Source organism: Sander lucioperca, chromosome 23 (assembly GCF_008315115.2).
Source record: "Sander lucioperca isolate FBNREF2018 chromosome 23, SLUC_FBN_1.2, whole genome shotgun sequence".
In the NCBI taxonomy this organism is placed as follows: Eukaryota; Metazoa; Chordata; class Actinopteri; order Perciformes; family Percidae; genus Sander; species Sander lucioperca.
In genome coordinates, this window is record NC_050195.1 from 9,242,669 (window position 1) to 9,268,913 (window position 26,245).

General features: G+C 38.4%; 1 protein-coding gene across 1 annotated transcript in view; it reads right to left on the reverse strand.

Annotated features, from left to right (window-relative positions):
* Positions 1-26,245, reverse strand: part of LOC116040056 (cadherin-18) — a 99,410-nt gene that overhangs the window by 32,283 nt on the left and 40,882 nt on the right. The window contains exons 3-7 of the mRNA XM_031285290.2: positions 25,195-25,489; positions 18,059-18,178; positions 5,818-5,985; positions 4,467-4,654; positions 3,100-3,353 (exon numbers count right to left, since the gene is read on the reverse strand). Of these exons, the coding sequence (XP_031141150.1) occupies positions 3,100-3,353; positions 4,467-4,654; positions 5,818-5,985; positions 18,059-18,178; positions 25,195-25,489 (1,025 nt within the window). The remainder of the gene's footprint in view (positions 1-3,099; positions 3,354-4,466; positions 4,655-5,817; positions 5,986-18,058; positions 18,179-25,194; positions 25,490-26,245) is intronic.

Below are 26,245 nucleotides of genomic sequence, written 5' to 3' on the forward strand. Positions count from 1 at the left end.
CAGAAATTCCGTGACGGGCCCACGGATGCGATGCCTATGTAAGTCAATGACAGGCATCATCCGTGGTCTACGCACAGATTCCCTAATCACAGCACGTTTCTTTCTTCCAGTCGGGCTGCAGCAGAGAAGCTGTATAGCTTTGCTATTATTGGTATTTTAGCCCAATAACCGCTGTTTTAATCAACATTTATTCACCAGATCTTATGATGGTTTATTTGTATTTCTTTTAATGTTATTATTTCGGTCTATTTCGGCCAGGGAAGCTGGATTACTTTGTTGTTTATTGATATTTTTAAAACTATAATGCTACATCTAGCAACATATATTTAGATGTTATCATAGTATGCATTTCTTTATTTTAATAATATTATTTCGGTCTTATTACCAGTGAAATATTACAGTATGCTGTAAGACAGAACACGATATGATCCGAGCTGGGCGCATGCAAAGCCGATTTCCCACAATGCAATGTGGGCATTCATATCAGTTTTTTGCCCCGAACGGCTCCTTCCAGGTAGCGCTGGAGGCACTATAGCATTAGGCACTGGTTAGGGTTAGGGTTAGGGTTAAGGTTAAGGTTAGGATTAGGTGCCTTGAAGGCAGCGGTCGCAGCGCTGCCTGGAAGGAGCAGTTGGGGGCAAAAATGAAGATAACAATAATAATAAAATACAGTTTCATGTATCATGGTGATCTGGTGATAAATGTTGATTAAAACAGCAGTTATTGAGCTAAAATACCAATAATAGCAAAGCTATACAGCTTCTCTGCTGCAGCCCGACTGGAAGAAAGAAAAGTGCTGTGATCAGGGAATCTGTGCGTAGACCACGGATGATGCCTGTCATTGACTTACATTGGCATCGCATCCGTGGGCCCGTCACGGAATTTTCGGCGATTCCGTGAAACTGCCACAGATTTTGAGTTAAGGGGCCGTGTTCATTTCACGGAATTCTGTGAGACCAGGTTGCTTGTTTGGTAGCCTTCCCTGGCATTTCATTGGTATCTATTCAAAACTCAGTACTTCCATCAGTTTATTTGATAGCACAGCAGTTTCCACTTGAAGGAAGTTAATATAAGCTGAAGACGGGGCTCATGCAAGTCAAAAGTAACCAGGCCAAGAAGTTTCCCAACTGCTCAGATGATTATGATAATGTAAAAGAGCAACTAGAGGTAATGAGCCATCAAGACTTTATTTGACTATTTTGATGTCAATTTCAGACTAACATTTGAAATGTCACTTCAATGACATGTTTATTTCATTGCATGCATGGGCAGACTTCTGGTGATCAAAGAGAGCCAAATAGCCTACTGATCCCTTCTGCATCTGCATCAACACAGGGAGCAGTGGCACAGTTGTTTAGCTTTTTTTCTGGGTTCAAGTGGCTGTCATGGAAATACCTCCCACTGCCTTCTTCTTTATGTAGTGATCATTGGTAGTGATGTACTGTAAGAATGGTCTAGGAGGAGGTATCCCACAAGGAGAGCAAGGAAACTCTTTCATATGTAGATTACCTTCTTGTTTACAACAAGTCTTTCACAAATTCTTAAGATTCTGACATGAATCAAAGAATCACTTTTACCCCGTCTTGTGCGCCCCATGTACCAAGGCTCAGTCCACAGCGGCCATTCGCTGTATGTTGTATGTCCCCCCCCCCTTCCTGTCTATACCTGTCCTATTGGCAAAAAAGCCCAACAAAAATCTTTAAAAAACACACAGAACTCACCTCTCCAAAACAGACTGTGCTTAATGCTGTTTAGAAAACCTGTGGGCTCTGCAGCCTATGGCAAGGCTTTAAACTGTGATCCTATAACCTTTGTGATAACAGCAACAGAAGATTGCTTCTTATTGATATATCAGCAAATCCTTCTCTCATGAGGAGTTCCATGTTTACAGCTACTCCATCATTTACGCAGAGGCAATCTAGGGAATTCAAATTAATACATGCAGTGAAGAGTTGCTTCAGTGTAATGTCATGGAACAAGGTACGTGTGCATAGCTTAAACCTAGGATTATTCAACTGCCTAAGGCCAATATCAATCTTTTCATAACAATTCACAAGTACTGTATGTGTTTAGGTAGCATACAAATGTGCTAAGCAGTTGTATTGCCTCGGGTTACTTCACAATCTTGCAGACAAAATAACCATTTATCTAATTTCATATTGCTAATGTTTAGAGGGAATGTAAAGTAGGAGGAACACACAAGGCTGGGGCTACTAAACATAATGCAGTACATCTCTTAATCTATTTAACAGTATGCTCTATAGTGATAGTTCAAAGCCTGAAAAATCCTTAATTTGGCAGACTCCATATTTAGAATATTGTCATACTGTGCTTGAAGACGAAAAACATAGGCTACTGCATATGTTGAACATGCACCATAAATCATAAGTGCATGTTGACATATACATACAGTCTCAAGTCATAGCTTAAAATGCTTTTCAACAGAAGGTACAATTATAAGGGGCATGCAAATTGGAGTTTTAGTTAGACAAATATTTCTTGGAGGCAAAAACTTATTAGTTTGGTTAAACCTCAGGGGGGAAATTAAAAGCACCTCAGTTTTTTTGGAGCAAAATACATCTCACTGGTAAACCTGAATGTCAAAAAATAAACTCTGGATGAACGATGAATAAATAAGCAAACCATTTCTTTTAAGCTGCGGACAAGTTTGGTAAGAATGGACTTTCTCATTATCAAAGTACATATGCTTTACCACCTGGGCTAATCCAAACAGATATGGTAACCAGCCTATTTGGAAATTTCATAGAAATCCATCTGGCGAAGACTGGTATGTTTCTAAAAAAATATATGACGTTTTTGGCAACCAATTAGTTGACAAAGTGACAGTTCCATTGGCTGCCGGTCACAAATGAAAGAGCACTGAGCCTCAAAATAAGCCTCATAATATTCGCAACCTCCTCTCTTACCCTTTGCTTTTGCAGCGGGCTTGTCTGATATTTCTTAACAAGAAAAGCTGTAGATCTTCAATTATATCCAATGATGCAAAACTAATAAGACAGCATGCCCACAGAGCTGCACTGCCTCTGAATATTTGTACTCATTTATGCAGATTGATATGTAGGAGTTAAAGTGTCTTACCTGACAGGACTGTTCCTGCTGTCAGGATCTCGAGCTGTTACGACGCCCACCTCTGTGCCACTCGGTGAGTTCTCATATACGTCCATGATGTAATGATCTATAGAAAACACAGGAGCTTCGTCCACATCCCCAACTGTGATTTTGAGGGTGGCGGTGTCTTTGAAAGAGCCAAGATAGGAAAAACGAGGATCCATATGTGTATTTGTCCCCTCGATGTGGAGAGTGTAGGTCTTCTTTCTCTCGTAGTTCAGAGGCTGTTGGGGGAAAGGCACCATGGGGAAATATAATTATCACACTTATAGTACAAAGTAGTTACACTTTATCTGGATAAACCAAGAAGTGAATGCTAACCTAGGGCTCACTAAGTTACAATATTTGTGTCAGTTAGACAAACTGGACAGAAAATAATCATCATTTTAGGTTTGTAGAACTTGTTATGTTTTTGCTATTTTCCGCTCTTAATCTGAACCAGTGGTTCTCAAAAAAAAGGGTCCTTGAGAAGGTTCCAGGGGGTCCCCAGAAAAAGGGGAAATTATTTATTTTCACTATAATTCCATCCATACGTAACACAATGACAGAATGTATGAACCCTAACCCTAACCCTAACCCCCCATGGGTTTCATACACTTCCTATAATAAAACATCTAAAGCAAAAGATCAGATGGGGGACCTTGGGACAAAATTTGATCAAAACGGGGTCCGTAGTCTAACTTGTGTCAGTTTATGGGCCCTTGATTTGAAAATGTTTAGGAACCATTGAACTGAAGTAATATTACAAACATAAAAAAAAATATAGACCAATATTTACAAAACTAAATCATATGTAATAGGAGTTGTCTGAGAGCTGTCAGTTTAATGTTGTGTGTTGATGACAAATCTAATTTCAGTGTATGATAGTTAGAACCGTGTGGAGTTTTCACTGTGAACCAACTTATTTTATTTAAACTCAACACTACTACAAAATTGTAAGCCTCTTAGACCTATATTTTGAATGCATTTCCAACCTATTAAACCCTAACAAATCCTACTTTTTTAATACCATTCTATAATTCTTTAAGAGAATGGAACAGTGTACATCAGCAGCTACTCCTCTTTTATTGGAGCATTGCTACCTTTTAAAGTACATTTCTTCCACCAACTTTTACCACCCTCTGCAGATGGCAGAATTGTGTATGAATGAGTGTCCTCATATGCTGGTAAATTAATTCATACAAACAATATGAGGACTTTCTTTACAGCACTACTTGTGGTCAAAAATCTCAACAGTACACCTTTAAATCAGTGTCCAAGCAAATGACTGATGGCTATTTCCTCCTGAGGAGTCTCTGAAAGATCACATTTCTGCTGTGCAGACAGCATGTTCTTACCTTTTTGAGGCTGATGATCCCCTCTCTCGTGTCCCTGTCTGTGGATATGGAGAACGTGTTGGCCCCCTCTGAGTTAATGATGCTGTACTTGATGTCTGCATTGATGCCAAGGTCCTCATCATTGGCTTTGATTTTCCCCACCGGTTTCCCTACTTGAGCTGATTCGGGGACGTACAGCTGGTAATTTTCTGTGGATGAACAATGATGTGACGAGATAGCAAAAAATACGGTTTTAAACACAAGTTGACCTGCCCCCACGTTGTCTGAATGTTCTCCTTAAAAGGCTTAGCTAAGCATTTTGATTTTGTCACCATTTGTTCCTGAGGGAATGTCATTAAAAATACTCTGCAGTGCCTCAATTGACACTAAATGCCGAGCCGAGGTTCATAGCACTGCAGTGGAGCAGATGATTATTCAGACAATGTTGATGGTTTTGAAATAGTTTTTCACTGCAGCACAAAATGATGTGCTCGATGAGGCACTTTCAAAGACAACGGATCACAACTTTATCATCACTTAAATGTATCATTAAAATGGAGAAAATTCAGACTGCAAAAAAGAGGGTTTTGATGAATGCTAGTCTAATGTAGCTAAATATGGAAAATTTAACTGCAATATTAGACTACTGAGTCACACAATAATGAAGTATAATACATCATAGTGAGGAATGCTGCGTAGGTCTACAAGGGGAAGCCTCAATAATCCATGATTTGCTCTCTAAACCCTCGGGGGATGGATATATGGTTAATCATTGCATGCATGAAAAAATTATAATTAAAATAATTTTGTCTCTGCAAATACTGATGTTGATGTTTCTTCTTTTCATTCAAGAAGCTAGAACAGTGAATACACTGTAAAGGATAATCTGCTTGCCTTTCATGTGAGGACCTATTAGGACTTTGGCTCTACAGTGTGCATGATTTGAAAAATGGCTTTTCTTACAGTTACTTGCTATATTTCCACTTCCACGGGGGATATACAGTAAAGAACTCTTTTAGCAAATGTTTTTCGGGTAATGGAACTGCCTCAGGCATCTATAGTGGAGGTCTTCTGCTGATTAGATTTGCAGGCACAGCTTGGCCATTAAATAAGCTATCTAGTAACACATTAACATTGGTTATTTTGCTAAATTAGCCTCCTGGCTAGTTAAGCAAAGATACAGATTTCTCAGGGTAAAGAGTTTTCAAATAGAGGCAATGGCCAAAGACAATGTAGTGTCTTCCTGTTGTCTTTCCTAACCTAATAATTATTAATTTAACTGTTGTTTTTACTGGTTGTTCTGCAAAATAGTTAACTTAAGCCTGTATTTTGTTAGCTGGGCTGTCGTTTTCAGGTGATGATGTATACACACTTTGGGGAAACATGGGCGGGTTGTCGTTGACGTCTGTCAGAGTGATGTTGATGGTGGTGGAGCCGGAGAGGCCTCCAACCTGGCCTGCCATGTCTTTGGCTTGGATAACAACGGTGTAATGTTCTCTGGCTTCCCGGTCCATGTCAGATAAGGCAGTCCTGATGATTCCTGCATGGATGGAGGAAAACAAATTTGAGCCAAAATAGGTACATAGGCACCAGCCATTTTGGATAAAAAATAATAATCAGTTTGTAGTTACCTTCAACTAATAAAGTAAAGTACATATCCCACCATAAAAAGAAAAGTTTGGTATTTTGAAAATAAAAACAAAATCAACCAAAAAATCATAATAATGCTTTTTTATGAAGACCAAAAATATATCACATGTTGAGAGAGTGAAGATAACACTGTTACTGTTGTTGAGATGTTACTGTCATTGTACCAATATTTCCCCCACCAAAACCTCTTTCAGTTACAGACTACTCATACAGCACTGTATCGCCCTTACCTCTCAAGACAAACACTATAAAACGGTTATTCTTTCATTTTTGATTATTGTCAAGGTTAGCCTTTCTTCACTTTTCATTATATCGGAAATGACTATGCAACCTTGGATCGGGGAAAATGCAACTTTCAAAGGCACACCCTCAATCTCATTTATTACTGCAATACTACAGCATACACAAACCATGAACTTTCACAATGCTAACTCAGTGATATATGACTGCACCTCTGCCCACTACAGATAAACTGTACACAGGTACATTGCAACACAGTAACAAGCCAAAAAGTCAGGCATAGTATTTTCTTTGTACATATTACGTACGTATGCACATATATTTTTGTCTGTGTGTGTGTGTGTCTTTGTGTAAGGTCTTAACATGTCTGTTTGTCTATATTCGTTTTTTGTATGTCTATATCTGCGCTGGAAGGTTAATTTGCCATCTTAGGTCCTGAAACTACATCACCACATGGAGCCTGATTTAATATGTTCTAACAGTTACATCAGTGTTCATTGCAAATATTGCTTTTCCCCAGAGACAAGACCCTCTGGCAACCATTGAACTTATGTTCCTGTGAACTTGTGAACCCTGCAATAACACACAATGGCTGACCGGGAGCAGGTATCTGCTTCTTTTCTTTGATGTTGGTTTGTTTTTGTCTTTGTAAATTGTCTGGATTTCATTGTAACCACCCCTCAATGATTTCTCCAGTATAAATAAAGGTTAAATGATTATGGACTGCTGTTGCCTCATGTTGTGAGTGGAAAACACAACAACAGACGATGTTTGACAAGAGGGCTTTAGAAAATGAATTAGGCATCACTAACAAATAATGGAAGGAAATGTTGCAAATGAGAATATGATTCAAAGAGCTATATATATATATATATATATATACATACAGTGTTGGGCAAGTTACTTCCAAAATGTAATACATTATAGATTACTAGTTACTGTCATTTGAGAGTAATTAGTTATATTACAATATTACTGTCTCTGAATTGTAATGCGTTACACTACTTTTGCATTACTTTTGAGTTACTTTCACCAAAATAACAGGGGAAATTTGATTTGGCAGCTAGCTTGTGAATTTCACCACCAGATCAATAAAGTCTCCTCTTTATCCACTTTAATACATCATAGATTATTCATATTTTGTATAATCAATATAAATATGCAAAGTAACTAAAGCTATAAAAAATAGATAAGTAAAACGTATAACAGGCAAGTAGGAGAAAATGAAAATACTCAATTAAAAGTACGACATTGTTGTAAAATGTTTGTTTATAGCACTCGAATAAGAAATTCATGTTGTTTAGTTTAAAACACTCTAAAGGAAATGTTCAATTATAGTGTGATTAAAACTCACTATTAACATTATTTACAGTACTTGATTTACAGCTGATTTATGAAAAGGTAGCCTACACAACCTTATTTAACAGTAATTTAGTTTTACTGCAAAACGTCACAGGAAGTGCTTTTTATTTTGAAGTAGGTTACACAGAAGTTGTCTGTTGTGTAGCCTACTCTTGCTAGCTTACTGAGATGCAACATGTCCATCAGGCTCCAGTTGTTCACTTTCTTGTTTGTAAAACTGCAACATATTGAACAGTAAATGGTCACAGTAAAAGACAAGCGCTTTTGGTCGTCATTCGAAGCCATTCCACTACAGGCAGAGTTACTCTCCACGGCTGATAAAATGCAATGATATTTACGTGTAGCAAGTCTCAACATTAATTCCCGACATGTTTATATCTGTCAGCCGCTGACGTACCGTCACCTGTTGGGACATACATGCTGTCTGTACCGTCTCTGGTTCTGGCTCTGACCACGGGAACAGAAACAGGACAGCTCACTTCAACGCAGCGTAATAACTCCTGAAAATAATATCCATATCGCAAATGTATTTGTCTCTGCAGTCATCTCAACCATCGAATACAGCGACAGGAAAATAATACGGCTTTTTTTCCTGTGAAGAAATGTGCGGTGTTGGTGAATTCTTTAAAAAAACAATGCACCACTAAATGTTGCGTTAAAATGCGTTGTAACTCGCGTTACTGAGATTGTAACGAGTATAATATTACCGAAATTTAATTAGTAATGCATTATATTACTGCGTTACAGCAAAAAGGAATACATTACTGTAATTGCGTTACTCCCAACACTGTATATATATATATATATATATATATAAGCCTACAAGTATGATCATTCAATTTCAATGTGACATAGAGATAATTAAGTGTGGGAAATGCAGGAATGGAAAGTTGCAGATAACATGCGCCGGCCAGTGCATCTGCCTTTGGCTTCCCATTAACTGTTCAGTCGTCGGACGAAGTTGGGGAAGCCCTTGTTATAACTCTTCTTATATCTAACCCTAACCCCTAACCCTAACCTTAACCATCCACTAAATGACAGACAGACAAAAGGGGCCACTAGCTGGCCAACTTAAACTGTAATTGTTATTGTTAAGACAAAGCAACCATCTATAGTGAAATGAACAAAGACCTTCTCCACTAACAGTTCTCCTTACAGTTATGGTAATGATCTTCAAAGTTCTCATGATGATACTGTGATTGGACAAAATATTAAAATACAGATACTTTTACATAATGAATTAATGTTGTGTATATTTCTTAAAAAAGCATTTGTATTACAGTGTTAACTAACTCAGATGATTTCACAATTAAATAATCATGTATGCAAACACTTCTGTCAGTGCTCTGTTTCCAGTCCAAACCATAACAGCTTAAATGTCACAAAAAATCATTTAGGAGTGAACACATGCAGTTTTATGAATTCCTAATTTCACAAAAGAGGCAGCTATAGCTCTGTTATACAATAGGTCAATTTCCTCTTTCTTTCTTCAAGACTATAGACAGAAACTAATCCACTCTCCTAAAGCAGAATAATCATTAAAAGTGGGTCAGAGGAGCAAGGCAGCCAACAGTATTAAGATCCAGGGGATCTTAGGTTACACATCATCTGTCACACTGAGCTGTGGCTGAGGTCCCATAGCCTACCTCTGAACCTGAACTCATCAGTAGTCAATCAACAAAAAAGGGGACTTCTATTATAAATGGCATTATAGACCAGAATGGAATATATAACTATAATAGGCAATACAAATAAAAGAATAGTTATAAGAGCAGAAAGGAGTCAGTGTTCTGCTGAAAATTGCATTTGAGACTTGACTTAATGTCATATAATTGTGTAATCTTTAAAATGTAAACTTTAAAAAAAGTAATCTTGACATGGTGATGAAGTTTCTGTGAATGAGCTGAGAATAGAGTCTCTACCGCTGCATCGCCAGTGGTGTGAATACACTCTAACCCATTCCTCTTGTCCACTATTCTAGTGGCTGATGCTTCTAGACTTTTTCCATAAAAAAAGACAGAATCAGTTGACTTTAGTGATAAGAAAGAGTTTTCAATGTAAAATGTCAGTTAACTGTGTCCTCAAATACCTCTTTAATGCTACACAGAAACAGTCAGATACTGTGAGATAAAGCAAAACAAAACGTAGCCACTCTTTGTTAGGTACTCTCAAACATATTGCAGGGATTCAGTTTTTCACCTGCTCTGACAGTGTCTTCTACTTGTCTGGTGTCATTTTATGTATATTACTTCTGCTTGCAAAATAACAGTGGTGCAGCCAGCTAGACAGACACGTTTGTGTTGCAGGGCTTTATTCCTGGGGATATTGAAGCAAATAATTTGCTTTGACTGCCAGGTAGATTCTTCTCTGACACGATAAGATGTATGTGTATAACAGCTTTTGCATTTTTTTTTTCATGTTATTGTTCATTATATTTAGTATTATATTTAGTTCTTGATTCAAGGGTTATATATTGTAACTGTAGTTCTAGTTTTATGATTAGCCTAACTAAATGGGAGCCGACTGACCTGTGAGGTCGTGGTGAATTATACTTTGGTACATTCTGCCTTCAAATGCTAAGCAGACAGTGACAGACTGTGCTCTGTTTGAACTCTGACCGAGTCGACGAGACAGATTAACATTATGCTGCCCTCCCTGTTGGAAATGCCAGGACTCTATTAATATGTGTTCTCTGTGATCTCAAAGAGTCCAACATGGCAATATACACCCACTGTATGAAGACTCTGAAATATCTGTCTTCTTGCCGCAGGGAAAATAAAATAATGAAAGCAATTTCTTGATAATGGACCAATTACACAGTTTTGAAATTGTGCATTTAAAACACTTTGATCATCAGTTGGCGACTCTTCTCATGCAGCTGACTGTTTTATTTTTTGAATCATTAAAATATTTGATTTCAATCCAACTCCCTGAAAAAAAAAACATACTCTGTCTGTTTTTTACATTCCACAACCCTACATGTGTATTAAAACATTTCCCAACAATCAGGATATAAGCATTTTGTTTTTGCCATGCTGTTCTTTTTAAATGTCAGGTCTCAGCATGGATCCGCTGCTTTTCTTAGTTTCAAAAGTAATCAAAGTGCTTGCAGCCACTTCTTGTAATAAAGCAGGCTCTGTAAACTCTATTGGAAAACCTTTGTTATTAACTGGAGACTTAACATTACTTAACCTGGGGTCCTTGAGACACACAGATCCTGGCAAGTGGCCACACTTTCCATTAAAACAACACCAAGACAGATGATCTGACCTTTCAAGTCTCTTATTACCCCCGTACTCATGAAGGCGCATCGGTCCCGAACAATATTTCACAGCAGCGGGATTAGAAACAACGTCCACACACCAAAAGTATGAGGTTTTCTTTTTTGGCTTTGGGAACTCCACTGTTGTCCACACCAGTGAGAATGATCCATTGTCAATAATTTGTCATAAAACAAATACATTTAAAGCCCTGCTTTCGGAACAATTCAAAAACAAAGAAAACGCTCAACAGGAAGAGAGATTTGTGACCACAGAGGAATGTGCAGGAACACATTCACAGCTGACGCAATGCAGCTACATCACAAACATCCATTCATTGAACTGGATTTATTTTTGAATGGAATTCTTTAACAATACGGAAAAGGCTACAAAGGTATTTGTTGAAAAGTGCAAGTATCTGAGAGGTCTGTACTTTGACATGGGGATCACACCCCTGAACTCTCTTTCCTGACCATTTCTGAGCCGTTATACCTTAGACAGTTGCAGCTAAATCTCTATGGAGCTTGTCCGTTAATTTAGAAAATAATTGAGAAAGAGCTGACTTCCTTGAACCTGGGCCCGTTTGACACAGTGAGGTGGTTAGCCTTTTCCTCAACCTCCCCAGTCTATTAGAGTTGATACCATCACACTATCCACCTCTTTGTCTGGCTGGAAACTTCTAAAGGAGGACAATCTCCTGGGTGAACAAAAAGGATTATAGGAGATTACGAAAGTGCTCTTCAATCTCCAGCTTCAGGAATCTTGGTTTTTGGCTCATCCAATACAATGTTATCCCTGTGTGTCTGCACTCTAACAGCATTTCGGGAGAAAAATGTAGATAACACCAACCAGGGCAGATATAAAAATCATAGAAATCATAATAGTACATACAAAGTAATAATACAAAGATTTTTTTTCTGTTCATTTATTGGATCATATATCTGATTGAGAATAATTGATTGGGCCGCTCAAGATGACTGATTGCCGCAGTGACAGCTTTTTCCTTGATTTAACCAGAGGTAAGACTTAATCCATGAACCGCAAAAACTTGATCTGTGTCAGCTCCTTCAATAAACTCGAACACTCCCAAATCCCAGATCAGCAGAGAAATTAGCCTATTTAGAATGCAAAAGGGAGATAGGGGTTTTGCAGTTTGGTGTGTCTTTGCATGCGTGTCTGAGCCAGTACAGATGTGAGGTGGGGTTGGGGGGAGCAATCGACAACGAGACTCAAGAGGAACAACCTTGATGTCTCTGCGGGTAAGTGACAGATGCACAGCGGTGTTTGGAAAGACAGGAGTTATGACCCGACTGTAAAAAGGATAAATGCAGCCACCGCCTAAGATGTACTTTTGCTGAGAAATGGAAAGCTCTTAATAAAACTGTTGGCTTGCAGTTTTGAGATTTGCAAACAATTTAATCAAGTAAATCCATTGTAGCAAATGTTCATACCACAGTTAGCATGTCACTTAGCAAATCTAACTTCTCTGGTGATGTGTCAAGCTAGTATTGTAAAAGTGACAGGGCTTTGCCAGAGTGAAGCTGTCAAATGTACATTAGGCACTAGGGATGTCCAGATCCGATCACGTGATCGGAAATCGTGCCCGATCACGTGGTTTCAGACTCGATCGGAATCGGACGTTACCTCCCGATCAGGACTCGGATATATATGTATATATATTCTCATTATTTTTTAACACATCTATAGTTATGCGGTGGCACAGAGTTAGACCCTTTTGACACCACACAGAAACAGCAACGCGTGCGGCATGACATCACTTTCTTGCAGAGACGCTATTGGTTAAATGCCGGCAAAGTAGAACACGGAAGCAGCTTGAAGCAGAAAGCGCGAGTATGTCTGTGGTCTGGAGGTACAACAACATTGCCATAGCAAACTGTGAGATATGTAACAGAAGTGCTCTGTTTGTTAACAGAGTTGTTGAATGTTAAAATAAGGTGAATTAAATAAAAAATAAGCAACATCTTGGATCTGTTTTTTCGCTCTTCTTTATTCTTTTTTTATATATTATAGAAGTATCGGATCGGGACTTGGTATCAGTAGATACTCAAAATCAAATGACTCGGACTCGGACGCGAGGGCAAAAAAACCTGATTGGGACTTCCCTATTAGGCACCATTTTCAACTTTATCCTGAGTCATTTACATTCATTGAGCAGATAGAGGTTTAGTCTGTCAGTCAAATAGTCCGTTGTCCTTGTGCATCCTCACTTGTTATTGACCAAAATCCCCAGACAAGTCACAACATAAGCAGCAGGTAGGGGGTTCAGGGTCCTTATAAAGGACACCTTGCCAGGATTTGTAGCTATTGTTGGAACTCTTGAATGTAGCAAACCTCTGTCACAATCCAGCTTCTTTGTAAAATGCAACACATGTTGAAAATGTAAAATAATTGTGTAAAGTTAGCTTGATCCACTGTTAGCTGGAAGACTTCTTTTCTTTTGTAATCTTCTCAACTAACTCTGTGCAACAAAAGAAATAATTCACAATAAATATGTTCCCAAATGTTCTAACAAAAACATGCAGAATCTTTGTGCTTCACTAGTCAACAAGTGGATAATGTCGACACACCTCTAAATCACATGTCACTGTGCTATATGTGCTATGTGGACATGATCTATATTTGAGTTTGCACAATTCCGCACATGGTTTAAGGTTGAGGTTTGAACAATGTGTTATTTTGTTAAGTCTTTATTGTGTGGCATACATATTGTGTGTGATTTTTGACTAATTCATTTAATAGATTGAAACAATTCAACCATTCATTCATCAATTCTCATTTTAAAACTCTGGTGAAAGCTTGTTGCTTGAATGTTGTATACTTAGTAAATAAATCATGAAACAATACACAGCTACTTCATTTAAATGCATCATCTCTTGCCTTAGCAAGCACCTGTACTTTCACATTTGCTCTTTAATTACTTTTTTTCATGAATTAGTGATTTTTTCCATTAAGGAAAAGACCAGTAGTCGACCACACTCACCATTGGTCATTCGGAGTGGTTAAGATATAAATGTAAATCTCTCACACGACCACATAATATGTACTGACACAATGAAAATCCTGTTAAATCATTGGAATTGCACCTTGTATTGCTTTCCATATTTGCAGACAACTCTGCCATTGTATGTACAATTTTGAAAACATTATTTATGTAAAAGAACTGTAGAGGCATACAAAATATTTTGGAATTTCAAATTATTCTAACACAAAGCAAAGCTGACACATTTGTTTTCTTCTGCCCACATTCTTTCCCTTCAGGCCTTCCATCATTATCAGTTGTATCAGTTATATTTCTGTATTTACAAAGTCTGTGTCATGCTCATTTATTTCTTCAGCCAAGTAAATCTAATCCTAAATTCCTATCCCTCCTTGTTTGCATGGCGCATGACACCGCCATAGATGCATCAATTTCAATTTTACATCCGTGATTGAATCTTATTTCCAGCGCAGACAAGCAGCTGCCTTAATTTTCTTCTCTGAGTTAATTAGTCAGTTAAGAAGTATGAAAACAGTGTTATTTCGTATTGAGCTATCAGCACGTCTGTCTGAGTTATCTGACTTTAAAATGTCCAGTGGAAACTGCCTCTGTTTTGGTAAAATATTTAAGGGCGTTTTCACACATACCTCATTTGGTCCGGACTTTTGGACTTTTCAGTTTGATCCGAACCAAAATTACAGGTGTGAAACCTCCCCTGGACCACGGTCCGGATCAAAGGACCAAATTTTGGTCCAATAAAAAGAGGTCGCCATGGTCCGGTTCGTTTATACTGTGAAAGCATTTTTTGGATGGTTCGGACTTTCGGACCAAATACAAGAAGCTCTGGCAGGCTCTCCTTGTGTTACAAGACCGGGGAAGCTCCTTTAAAGAATAGCTTGGTGCTTAGTGCGTAGGCTACATGAGAGAGTGACGGTGAATGCGCTCAGAGCAGACAGCTGTCGGCTGTCAGAGGAGAGAATACATCAGTATTCAAGTGGTAGTAAATGTACAGTGTAGGTTTCCGTTTGTCTCTGAATAAATTCTCCAGAAAGTACCAGTGTCTTGCTTCTCAACATCACAACAAAACAAAAAGAGCCGCGGCAGTAGGGGAGAGCAGCAGTAAGCTGAAAAAACTCCGACACAGAGAGAGGATACGAGAGGACGAGGAAGCCCGTCTACAAACCAATCATTTATAAGTATCTGGAGACGCAGCTCACGTATGTGATGACGGCAGGACGTAGTTTTGTCACGTATAGATCTTTAGTGCGCTTGCATAACTGCAGTGTGAAACTAAAACTTTCCGGATCAAATGTATATAGTGTAACAAAAACATGAACCTTGGTCCGGACCTTGGTTCGGACTTTCAGGTGTGAAAACGCCCTAAGAGAGTTATTGGTGTTTTAGTATCTGGTGTTAGGTCAGGCAAATAAACCGGAAAATTGTGCTTTGCAACATTTTATGATGTTATTATTCAGATCTTGTCTTGATGAACATCATATTTGATGTCTTTACAATCTAGGATGCCTAAATTCATCTTAGACTCAAAGAATGGACTCAATGGATCTACAGGATCAGCAGGATAGGGTGTAAAGCCATGGGCTGATTTTGCTTTTGAATCTTTAATGTGCTTATTCCACGTAAGTTTACTCATCCAGTAAACGTCATGCATTATTTTTCAAAATAAACAGACGCTCCGAAAAGTTTTGGGACAATACATAGATTATATTAAAAGCAATGATTTATCTCACTTATTGAACAGGACTGGAGTAGAGTAACCACACGCTCTGCTCAACAGTGGTCATATTACCTGCAGATCTGGATTGTTTTATGTCATTTGGATGGACTCTAATGGACTTGTATGCCTTTACTGAAAGCAACCTTTAAACCACCATTTTTTGTTATGTTCTTATTGTTCTTGTGAGCAAATGTAAGTATGGGGCGATCATATGAGTGGGCTTATAAATTGGTATAAGATTGTAAACCTCATACAGAAAATGCTAATGTATGTGTGCACAGTCCGTGTCACTTTGTATTTCTACTTTTATTATTTTTGTAAGAGTCAAAATTCAATAAACCTATTGTTGAAAAAAAATAAACAGACTTAACTCTAATTAAGCTATAGCATGGCAATACACTCTTTCAATATTATAGCAATACCTGCACATGTTTGATTAGGGACATTAATGTACAATATTTAGACTGCATCAGAAATACTTAATAAGATATTTTATTAAAGTCACAGGAGCTGAAACTCAAGTTAATGATTGATTTGCCAAGGCAGCCTGTTACATAATACATTTGTCCTGTTCTAAGGTTGAAACTGTTGTGAATTTACCATTTACCACAATTTCCAAACATTAAGACAGGCCTGTCATTTCAGTTACTGGTGGGTTTGAGATGACTCTATAAAACCACTAAGCCAGGGAGAAGAAACAGGTAAAACTGTTCACTTTGTTGCTTGCTGAGGATTTGGGTCAAGTCTAAGACGGTCCTTTTGGGGATTCCTTTAGCGCCATATGTGTAGGCCAAAGCTTTCATTACCCTCTGTCCTTAAATGATCTCATGGGTCTTGTAAAATCTGTCACTCTTGTATCAGGCCTCCAGACCAAGGTCAAATGGAAAGAAGCAGATTTGTCAGTGTTGAGTGGGAGCCAGGTGCATGTGGTTATAAAGAGGTGTAAGCAAGCTAATGCACTGTGAGACAGATGCAGGAGCAGTGTCCACTCCCTAGTGTGGTGCTCAAATGTGGCAGCATGCCAACACAACTGCTTTATGTTTTGGGCTTATCATATTAAAGATCACATGCAGGTGCAGCTTCCTCCATGTGCACATTTTCCACTGACCACTGGAGTTCCTCATCCTAATTTGAGGTCGGAGGCTGGTTTGCCAGCGGCAAAAACAACAGCCGACTTATAATAGTATAAATTAATACTTGTGGGAGTGCAGCTGGCTGGGCCTTCGATCACCTCCCTACTCCTACTCTGCACGCCCCATGCTGAATTACAATGTAGACAAGATGCCGAGTCAGCTCAAGCAAAGCAAGCCATCTGATGTGTCCAACAGCGCACTGCCTTGTGGACAATTGACAGAAAATGACTGCAGTGCACAATAATCATTTTTACAGTCAAAACGTGATTTTAAATAGATTTTAACTAAAACAACATATTTGATGGAACTAAATATATGACTTTGCGTGAAAAAAGCTCAGTTTCCTTAAAAAAACTGGCATTTCTTCTGCCTCATTACACTGCTGTGAAATTGCTTCATCAATCCCCACTGCCTTTTCCCTTGAGGTAAAGTCAAAATATTCAGCAATTCATTTGTGTTGCTCATTCAGCAAAGAATTCATGTTTTACATGGGCGGTACGGTCTCAAAGGGGAGAATAGTTGTTCCAGACGGCAATGAATCAATTCATACAAGTGGATTGTTGTTCATATTAACCGACGGCAGCAGCAGAAACAGAGGCAAGCATGCAAGACTTGAGGTGTGCACGTGCACATACACGTGCACATACCCACTCTCTTGTGAGACAAAGAGAGATCCGAAATAAAAAGCACACACTCACAACAACATTTTTACATCATGAGTTATATGTCTTGCACTTTGGAAGGTTTATAAACATTTAATAGATTCCAGCAGTGGCCTCTCAGACAAAAGATGGACTTTGAAAACTGAACACTGCCATGTGTGTGTGTGTCTCTTGTTGTGGCTCCCCCCTCTCCCCTCTCCTTTCAAAAGGTAGTAACAATAGCTTTCTGAAGGCATCTCTACAAATGTCTTCTTTGACCCCTGAGGACTTAGTTATGGCCCACAAAAAGCGGATTGCGTGTTCAACAATATAGCAGTCGTATGAGTAGTCCATAACTCTACTGTGGCTGCTCAAGCTTTCATGATGTCAGACGTGCTGCAATAACCAAACAGGATGTTCACTGAAGGAAGCGTATGGTGCACATATTTCACACATGATACACACACCACTTTAGGAGATCAACAATAAAGATTATAGCACAATTTTACTTCCATTTATAGTTACCATGTTTTCAAGAGCAGGAGTGCTTACTTTGTCTAAGCATTTTTACCCAAGCACGCAGTAATACCACACCTGTTTTGGGGTCGACGGAGAAATATGGCTGTCCTTGTAGAATACTGTAGACTATTCTGGCACTGTTGCCATAGGTGGGATCGTCAGCATCAGACGCTGTGACTTGCAACACAGAAGTGCCTGCAAAAGAACACAGCAAAATTATTTCAAGGTATTTACTGTCTCTCTTAAAGTTTATCAAATGTTGAAAGAAGTACATTGATGTGCTTGAATCGGGCAATGGCTACACTAAGTGTTGGGAATCACTTAGCAACCATGTCTGGTGCCTTTAGATCCAAGGATAATTACTGTGCACAAAATCTAAATATATGATAGCAGGACTAAAAAGAGACAGCTACTTAAAATGCTGGACACAAACAGAAGAGTTGTAGCTTTTAGAGGATCACCTTATTTAGCTCAAAAATGCAAAAGAAAAAACATGCTAATTTAGCATGCTTTGGCAAATACTGATAACTTCATGACTCATGGACTATGACAGTGTTTCACATGATAGAACACTGCACAAAACATATCTCTAAAAAAAACTAAAATACATGTAAAAATGTATGTTATCTGTGCAGATATTGTGATTAGCTACCTAGCTAACAGGTCATGAAAAATTATCGGAACAGATATGAACTGTCTGTGTAATGACAGACAGTAATCATATAGGAATACATTCACTGACTACAGTGTGTGTGTGTGTGTGTGTGTGTGTGTGTGTGTGTCTGTGTGTTTGTGTGCGCGTGCATGTGCGTGTGTGTGTGTGTGTGTGTGTTTGTGTGTGTGTGTGTGTGTGTGTCTGTGTGTTTGTGTGCGCGTGTGTGTGTGTGTGTGTGTGTGTGTGTGTGTGTGTGTTTGTGTGTGTGTGTGTGTGTGTGTGTGTGTGTGTGTGTGTGTGTGTGTGTGTGTGTGTGTGTGTTATGTCACATTAAAGTTACATTGCAGGACATTTTTCAGCTGTTACACCTTTTATGGGAAATATGAATGGTATGAGTCTGGCCCTGGTCTTAGTTTTGATGCATTTTTCATTGCACAAGGTGACAAAAACAAAGACAAATGATTTCAAAACTTAAAAGGGTAGCTCATTATTAACACTGTTATTTATAAATCCGTTGTTAAAAGCCAAGGTGGCTCAATTTAACACTTAAACTGTTGCTCAACAGCATTAACCCATTATGATTACATGATGAGTGCATTGTAATTCTGCAACAAGCTTACATAATGCATGAGTATATGTTAAAATCATAGTACGACTGTGTCTGGAGACATATAAGCTATATGATGCATCCTAAGGCATGCAAAACTTCTGGACACTTGCTTTTTTCTCCCTCTGGGAATAAAACTAAATTAAACAAGTGAAACTCCACAGTGTCTCGCCAGATATGACTTTCTTTTTTTTCCTTAGAAACCCGAAGGAGAAGAGTGAAATGCCACACATAATGAGCCATGTACTCCACAGTATGCTTGGGCACTCTGAATGTCTGTCAACCTTGCAGCGAAAATTGCAATGGGAATTATTTGGACTTAATCAATTCTGGGATTGCTTTGGAAGCCGAGACGGTTCCAAATCATCTGTCTAGGAAAACGTATTAGTTAGTGCATAATTTAATTGATGGACCTTGAATTGTTCGGTGTCAATGGCTTAAGTAAAGAAAATGATCACCTTGTTTGATTAATATTTGTGAACACCATGGTGAATAATCTGACTGTAAAATGTTCTGTGTAACTTATTCACTATATTTTTTATCTTCCAGGTTATTAAAATTGTGGAAACAGATTCATACCATTGCATATTCTGACTGATAAAGCATTCATTATGCACTCGTAAAATGTGTTTTATATTGCTCACAATGCACTTCAATTAAGTGTTCAAGTACTTTGTATTTGGAACTATTAGGTGATGAGTGCCACATTAAAAGAGTCAATAGTCAGTATGCACATGTTGTTTAAACATTCACTGTAAAAATATGTTTAATGTTTTTATGTTACAGGCTTCCTGGAGAGTAAAAGCACTTTACAATACAACCAGACAAAGGCTCTGACAAAGACTTTGACAAAGGCACTGCCACCGAACAAGACTTTTGTTGTCTGTCTTATAACAAGGAGCCTGAAACCTCTGTTAGTGCTAGCAATTGAAACAATTATTCAAAACTTTGCTGACGGAAGAGCTTTTGGATTCATCCCAATTTTGGTGTTTTATCCCTTTAAAATTAGGGCTGCACCGAATCCAGATTTTTGGGGTTCGGCTGAATACCGAATCCACTGGTTAAGATTCTGCCGAATCTGAAACCGAATACCGAATCCTACTCCCATCCTCAATCCATTAACACAGTAAACACATTAATGAAGTATACAACGTCCACAACCCCTAAAATAGTTAAATGTAACAACTTAATGTTGAATTCACACGCTCTTTTCACATCGTAGGAAAGCACATCGCTATCGCCAGATGAGTGATCATTTTGTTTGGCAAATTTTCGCTAACCAGTGTATGATGGTGTTGTGAAATGTTTGTTTAAAGCACTTAAATAAGAAATTCATGTTGTTTAGTTTATAACAGTCTAAAGGAAATGGTAAATTATAGTGTGATTAAAACTCACTATTTACATTATTTACAGTACACAAAAGGTACACAACCTTATTTGTTTAACAGTAATTTAGTTTTACTGCAAACCGTCACAGGAAGTGCTTTTATTTTGAAGTAGCCTACACGGAGGTTGTCTGTTGTGTACTCTTGCTAGCTTACTGAGATGAACGTGACACGCTAGGTGCAAAACATGTCCGTCAACCTTAAGTTGTTCACTTTCTTGTGTGTAAAACTGCAACATATTGAACAGTAAAGGTTCACAGTAAAAGACAAGCGTTTTTGGTCGTCATTCGAAGCCATTCCACTACAGAAGGCATGTTGGGTGGGTGAAATTAGAAAGCTAACGTTAGCTAACGAGCAGCAGCCGAGTAGGGTTCGGTTCGGTGGAAAAAAATTCAAAGGTTCGGTAGAAACCGAACCCCGTCAAAAAGCCCGAACCCGAATCCTGGATTCGTTGTATCCCTATTTAAAATGTAACCCCTTTTGCAGGTGGTAAATTGTAGCAAATTAATTATTTTTGATGGGTGAGCCCTTGCAATGAATTTGATATCAAGTCCTCAAGAATATATGGTATCTCATACTGCTTTGAAGGAAAAGAGGCACCCTATATTTAAGGTTTTAGTTGTACCATACTTATACTTCACTTTGCATTGTACCTGGATTATTTATCTTTTACAACAGGGGTATTATTTTTTTTAAATGCTAGTGAAGTAGAAACAGCCGGTGAGGGTTATTAAAAAAATACACTATGCTAGAAAACGTCTTCTGAATATCTTGCAAAAAACATTTTGGAATCTGTACTTGGTTCAATGTATACATACGGTATTGTTCTTTCCAAATTAACCCAGTCACATGTAGGCTTGTAACAATTATTGCATAATTGTCTTATTGTCAATTATTTTACGTAATCATGGTTTCTTTGTTTAAGTGCAATTAATTGCTAACATTAGCTTAGGTCCTAAGGGGTATGGCTGGTGATGGTAATTGTTGATTTTGTTTAGACATGCTAACTTGTGATTATATAAGTAATTATTGGTCGGCCCATTGAGCTAAAGCTATGCTAGTGGCAGCTGTCACTTGTTGCCATAGCAACTCCAAACATCCTGGGCTGTAGCTGCCTCAAGCCAGAGAAATTGAACTTGCCCATGTTTCTGGAAATCTGCCCAAAAAACCGGCGGAATAAATAACCATCACTACTCTTGACTTTATTTTTATGATAATAAAGAGGCGTTGTTTATTTCATAGGCAGTGTATGCAGTTATTACATTATCTGGGTCACATAACAGTGATATAACCTAAAGATGTATCTGGAATTCATTCAAAACTTTAACTTGTTTAAAAAAAAATAATAAATAAATTAGAAAAATTTCAATTTGACTGAAAGAGACAATTATATTGTTAATTACAATTATTTCTGAGACAAAATGTAGAATAGTTACAGCGCAAGTCACATGCTGTTTCCCACTTTTACATCATCACCTCCTTTAGGTTTCAATCCATCTATCTCTGCTGACCCTGCTGGACTCATTGCCGCAACCACAAGACATGATGTACTTTTAAAAAATCTAGGTTGGTCTCTGAAGGTAGATTACAAACACAAGGTTCTCTTCAACCTCCCTCAGTCTGAGTCAAGGCCAGCTCTTGTACCATTTGCTTCATCCCCACTTTCATGAAATGAAAGAAACCCATTTCCTCAACGAGTACTGTAATGAAGCAGCATTTAGTTAGCAAGATGTTGGTTGAGACTAAATAGGTTGAAATAAAATGCCATCTTAATGGGATAAAATGTGTCAATACACAGCCAAGTCTGTTTTTTTTTAGAAAGACCTGCCATTAGAAAAAATTATCTGTGCTTTATGATGGTAAGCAGCATATACTGGAAACAACAAAATAGGGGAAAATGAGTCAAAAGTATTTGTTCAGTCCTTTGTACACAACCCTGAATGTCTTTTGTTTTGTTTATAAAGGTTCAACACGTGTGCTATTTGGCTCAATTTCCGTACATTAGTTCTGATAATACTTATTTTATCGTAACTATTCATCATCTAAACAAGCAACCACCTCGCCTCTGGGTTTTGAAATGACTATTAACCAGTGATTTTCCCAGAAGTGAAATGGTTGACAGGAAATGCAGAGATACCGAGATCTCCAGTATGTCCATTATAGACATATCTACTGGGAAATATAGAGTAGTTGGAATATGATACTCCTTTCATGTAGCACTCTAAAACATATTATTGTATTGTATTAGGTATGAAACAGTGACGTTGGACTACGTGGCACATGCCCAGCTAATCAATTTAGACAGGAAAAAAGAACATCACAGCAAATGAGTTGCCACACGCCCAGACAGCCTCTTCTTTCACTTGGGAGCACCAGTATTGACAAAATGCTGGGGGATTAGCGCTCTGGAGTGTGAGGACAGTTGATTGTTACAGCCGATTTGACGCTGCAGATGCCGAACCAAACAGGAATTACTTTAATGGACATGAGCAAAAGAGGGGGCGGGAAAAAAGGCTAATTATTTTCCCCTTCACAGTTCTTGATTTCCTCCCTTGGGTCATCAATGGTGATTGATTCTTTTTGTGCACCCAATGATGAAGTTTGCAGCGAACATAGAAACTTTACAATGAGTTGTCTCGTTAGAACTAAACGAAGGATGCAACGTTTTAGGGCTGTGAGTATATTCTCATTACCTTATTATGCACTCATTCAGAGATAAAGATTACAGCAACTGATGTATCTAATTATCCTTTTTATGTTAGATTTAAAGGTCCAGTGTGTAATGTGTTTAGTTGTTCATTATCAAAATCTGTGTTGCCTGTTCACAAACTTGTCCTTTATAATGAATATTTACCACCACCATCAATTCCAAGTATTCCTTTTGGCTTGCAATTTTACATTTGCATTCGCATGAACTGGGGTAGACGCTCCATATTCATGCGCCATCTTGAAATACGTTAGCCGGTAAGGGACATACTGCTCCGCCTTTCGCGTTTTCGCTGTCACATGATAAACTCACAGGTGCTGCTAATGCTGCTAATGGGTATCGTAGCTTCCCGGACCCAGCAAGTTTGAAGAAGGAAACATGGAGGACCACACGTATCCCAAATTTCAGGAACAGGAGTCTTCTTCTTCGCCCAGAAAAAGAAAAAGGATATTGAAAAGAGCAAGAGACTGGCTTTTTGAAGCGTGAAGGCTACCGTAGCTGTAATATGTACTTTGACCTGCGTGGTGCGAGAGAGTTGATTGCGATATATGATCTCAACACTAGATGGGGGATATTCCTACACATTGGACCTTTAAAGCACACATTGTTTGTCTTACAGTAGCAACAGCAACTTTTATCTACCTTAAAGTAAACCTAACGAAAAAATATTTAGTGTGTGCCAATAAATATTCCACATAAAAAAGCATCGGAACATACAGTCTAGCACACTTAAAAGAGATTAAGACATGTACTGGACACATCCAATTTAGGAACAAATATACTGACTGGCAAAGTTGTATGTGTGACAGGCCTGTCTGTTCATGAATATTCATGAATGCAACTAGGGAGATATTGACTGTTTATAAAGAGGGCGCCTACAGGTCTATTGGGGTTTGCATACTTAATCGGTTTTGCATATTTCCATCTTCTTGCTGCAAGAAGCCAATGAAGCTGTTCATTCTCTCTTTGAGGTATTTTTTAATAAGTATTTCTGCTTCTTCTCAGCATCTGAAAGGATTATTTTAGACAAACAGATACAAATGGAATGTTTTCAACAAAGTGTCACTGTCACAAACTTACTACCTTTTCGTATATGTGATGGGAAATCGCTCTGACAGCAGTTTGGCCACAACCTACATATGTTTTGAAGGACTGCTGTGAAATAGTTAAGTACCCTTACTTTTGAGCTATTGTGCTGAGATGCAGAATCAACTGGACTGAGGAAATGTGGGCTTTTGTTCACCCAGGCTAAAAAAAGAATGGTACAATACAGAAATAAAAAATAGATGTTTGCCACATGATGCTGGGCAGACGAGGAGCAACTGTCTCAGAGGAGGTGGATATAGGCTTTTCTTTCTTCTATGATGTGGAGGACTCCACTGTCTCAATGGCGGGGATTGCTGTGGAGGCACTATTGAGTGCTTTATAAAGACCTTCCCACCCGGGAAACCATCACAGCAACCAGAAAACAAAGATGAAAAAGAGGACTAGGCCGGCTTACAGAACATCAAACATTCTGGAGAACATTATCATAGAGTGAACAAAACCAGAATGCTGCACAGGGCAATAACATATTTGATCGCGACTCTTCATACTAATACCTTCTTTTAAACCAGCTCGGAGCAGTACTTGGTCATAAGTCTACTTGAACCTTACACAAAATGTCCTGTAGTCAAAGGTCTTGCCATAATAGGTTTCTCTTTAGCGCAGAGATAAAAGGGATTAAAACATGAAGAATATCTAAAAAGCAAAAAAAAATTGTTCAGACAGGTTTTTCATCTTCCAACACATTCAAACAAAGGCTCACTGCTGCTGACAATCATTTCAAGGTCCAGTTTAATTTGTAGCACTACTCACCCACTTCAGACATCTCGGGCACCGTAGCTACAAAGGGTCCATCTGGAAATTTGGGAGCATTGTCATTGATGTCTTGTACTTTGATGATGAATTCCGACTTTGGTTCCAGCGCCTCCTCTGTGTAGCGGTCCAAGGCTTGTGCATGCAGGACATAATGTGTTTTCCTTTCGCGATCCAGACTCTTTGTGGCATGAATATCTCCTGTCACTTCATCGATGATAAATATAGTCCCAGCTCCTTCCCCGCTCAGAATGTACCTGACGGATCCATCGCCTTTATCCGAGTTTGAGTGAAGCTGCAAGGCAAACCAAAGACAGGCTGTGTGAATACAGAGACTAGAACATTGCCAAAATCATTAAGTTGCTTTTGATTCACAGTTTTAAAATGTTCAAAATTCATGGTGGTAAAATTTACAACAGCCACAGTGCACTGTTGTAATATACTGTAGCTGCATGAGAAATACATGAAGTGGGACCACTATGGTGTCCATATTAGGGTGGGTTAGGGGTTAGGGTTAGTCTGGTTGATTAATCCATTAGTCAACTGACATAGTTTATCATTCTGTAAGTATTGGCAAATGGTTGATCAATTTCAAGAAAGAAATACCAAACATTATCTATTTCCATCTTCCCAAATGTGAAGTGTTTTTGTATTTATCTGTCTTATATAACTGTAAATTGAATATCTTTGGATTTTGGACTGACAAAACAAAAGCCAATTGGAGACGATGGCTTCAGCTCTTGGACATTGCAGTAGGCATTTTTCACAACTATTTGCCTTTTTTGAGATTACTATTTGAGAAAAAACCAAGGGACTAATCAACAAAATAATTAAAATATTGATAAAATGCTTGGTACAAATGCATGAATCTGGGTTTTTATATTAAGAAATGATGATACGCATCTAAAGTACTACACTTTGATATAATCTCTACCAAGGCCATTTTAAAACATCTGTGCTTTATACAGCAGTAACCTCTGCTGCATTACTGCACTGCACAGTGGTCCACAGCCCACGTTTAAGATTCCAAAAACTCCCAGCATCTAACTGA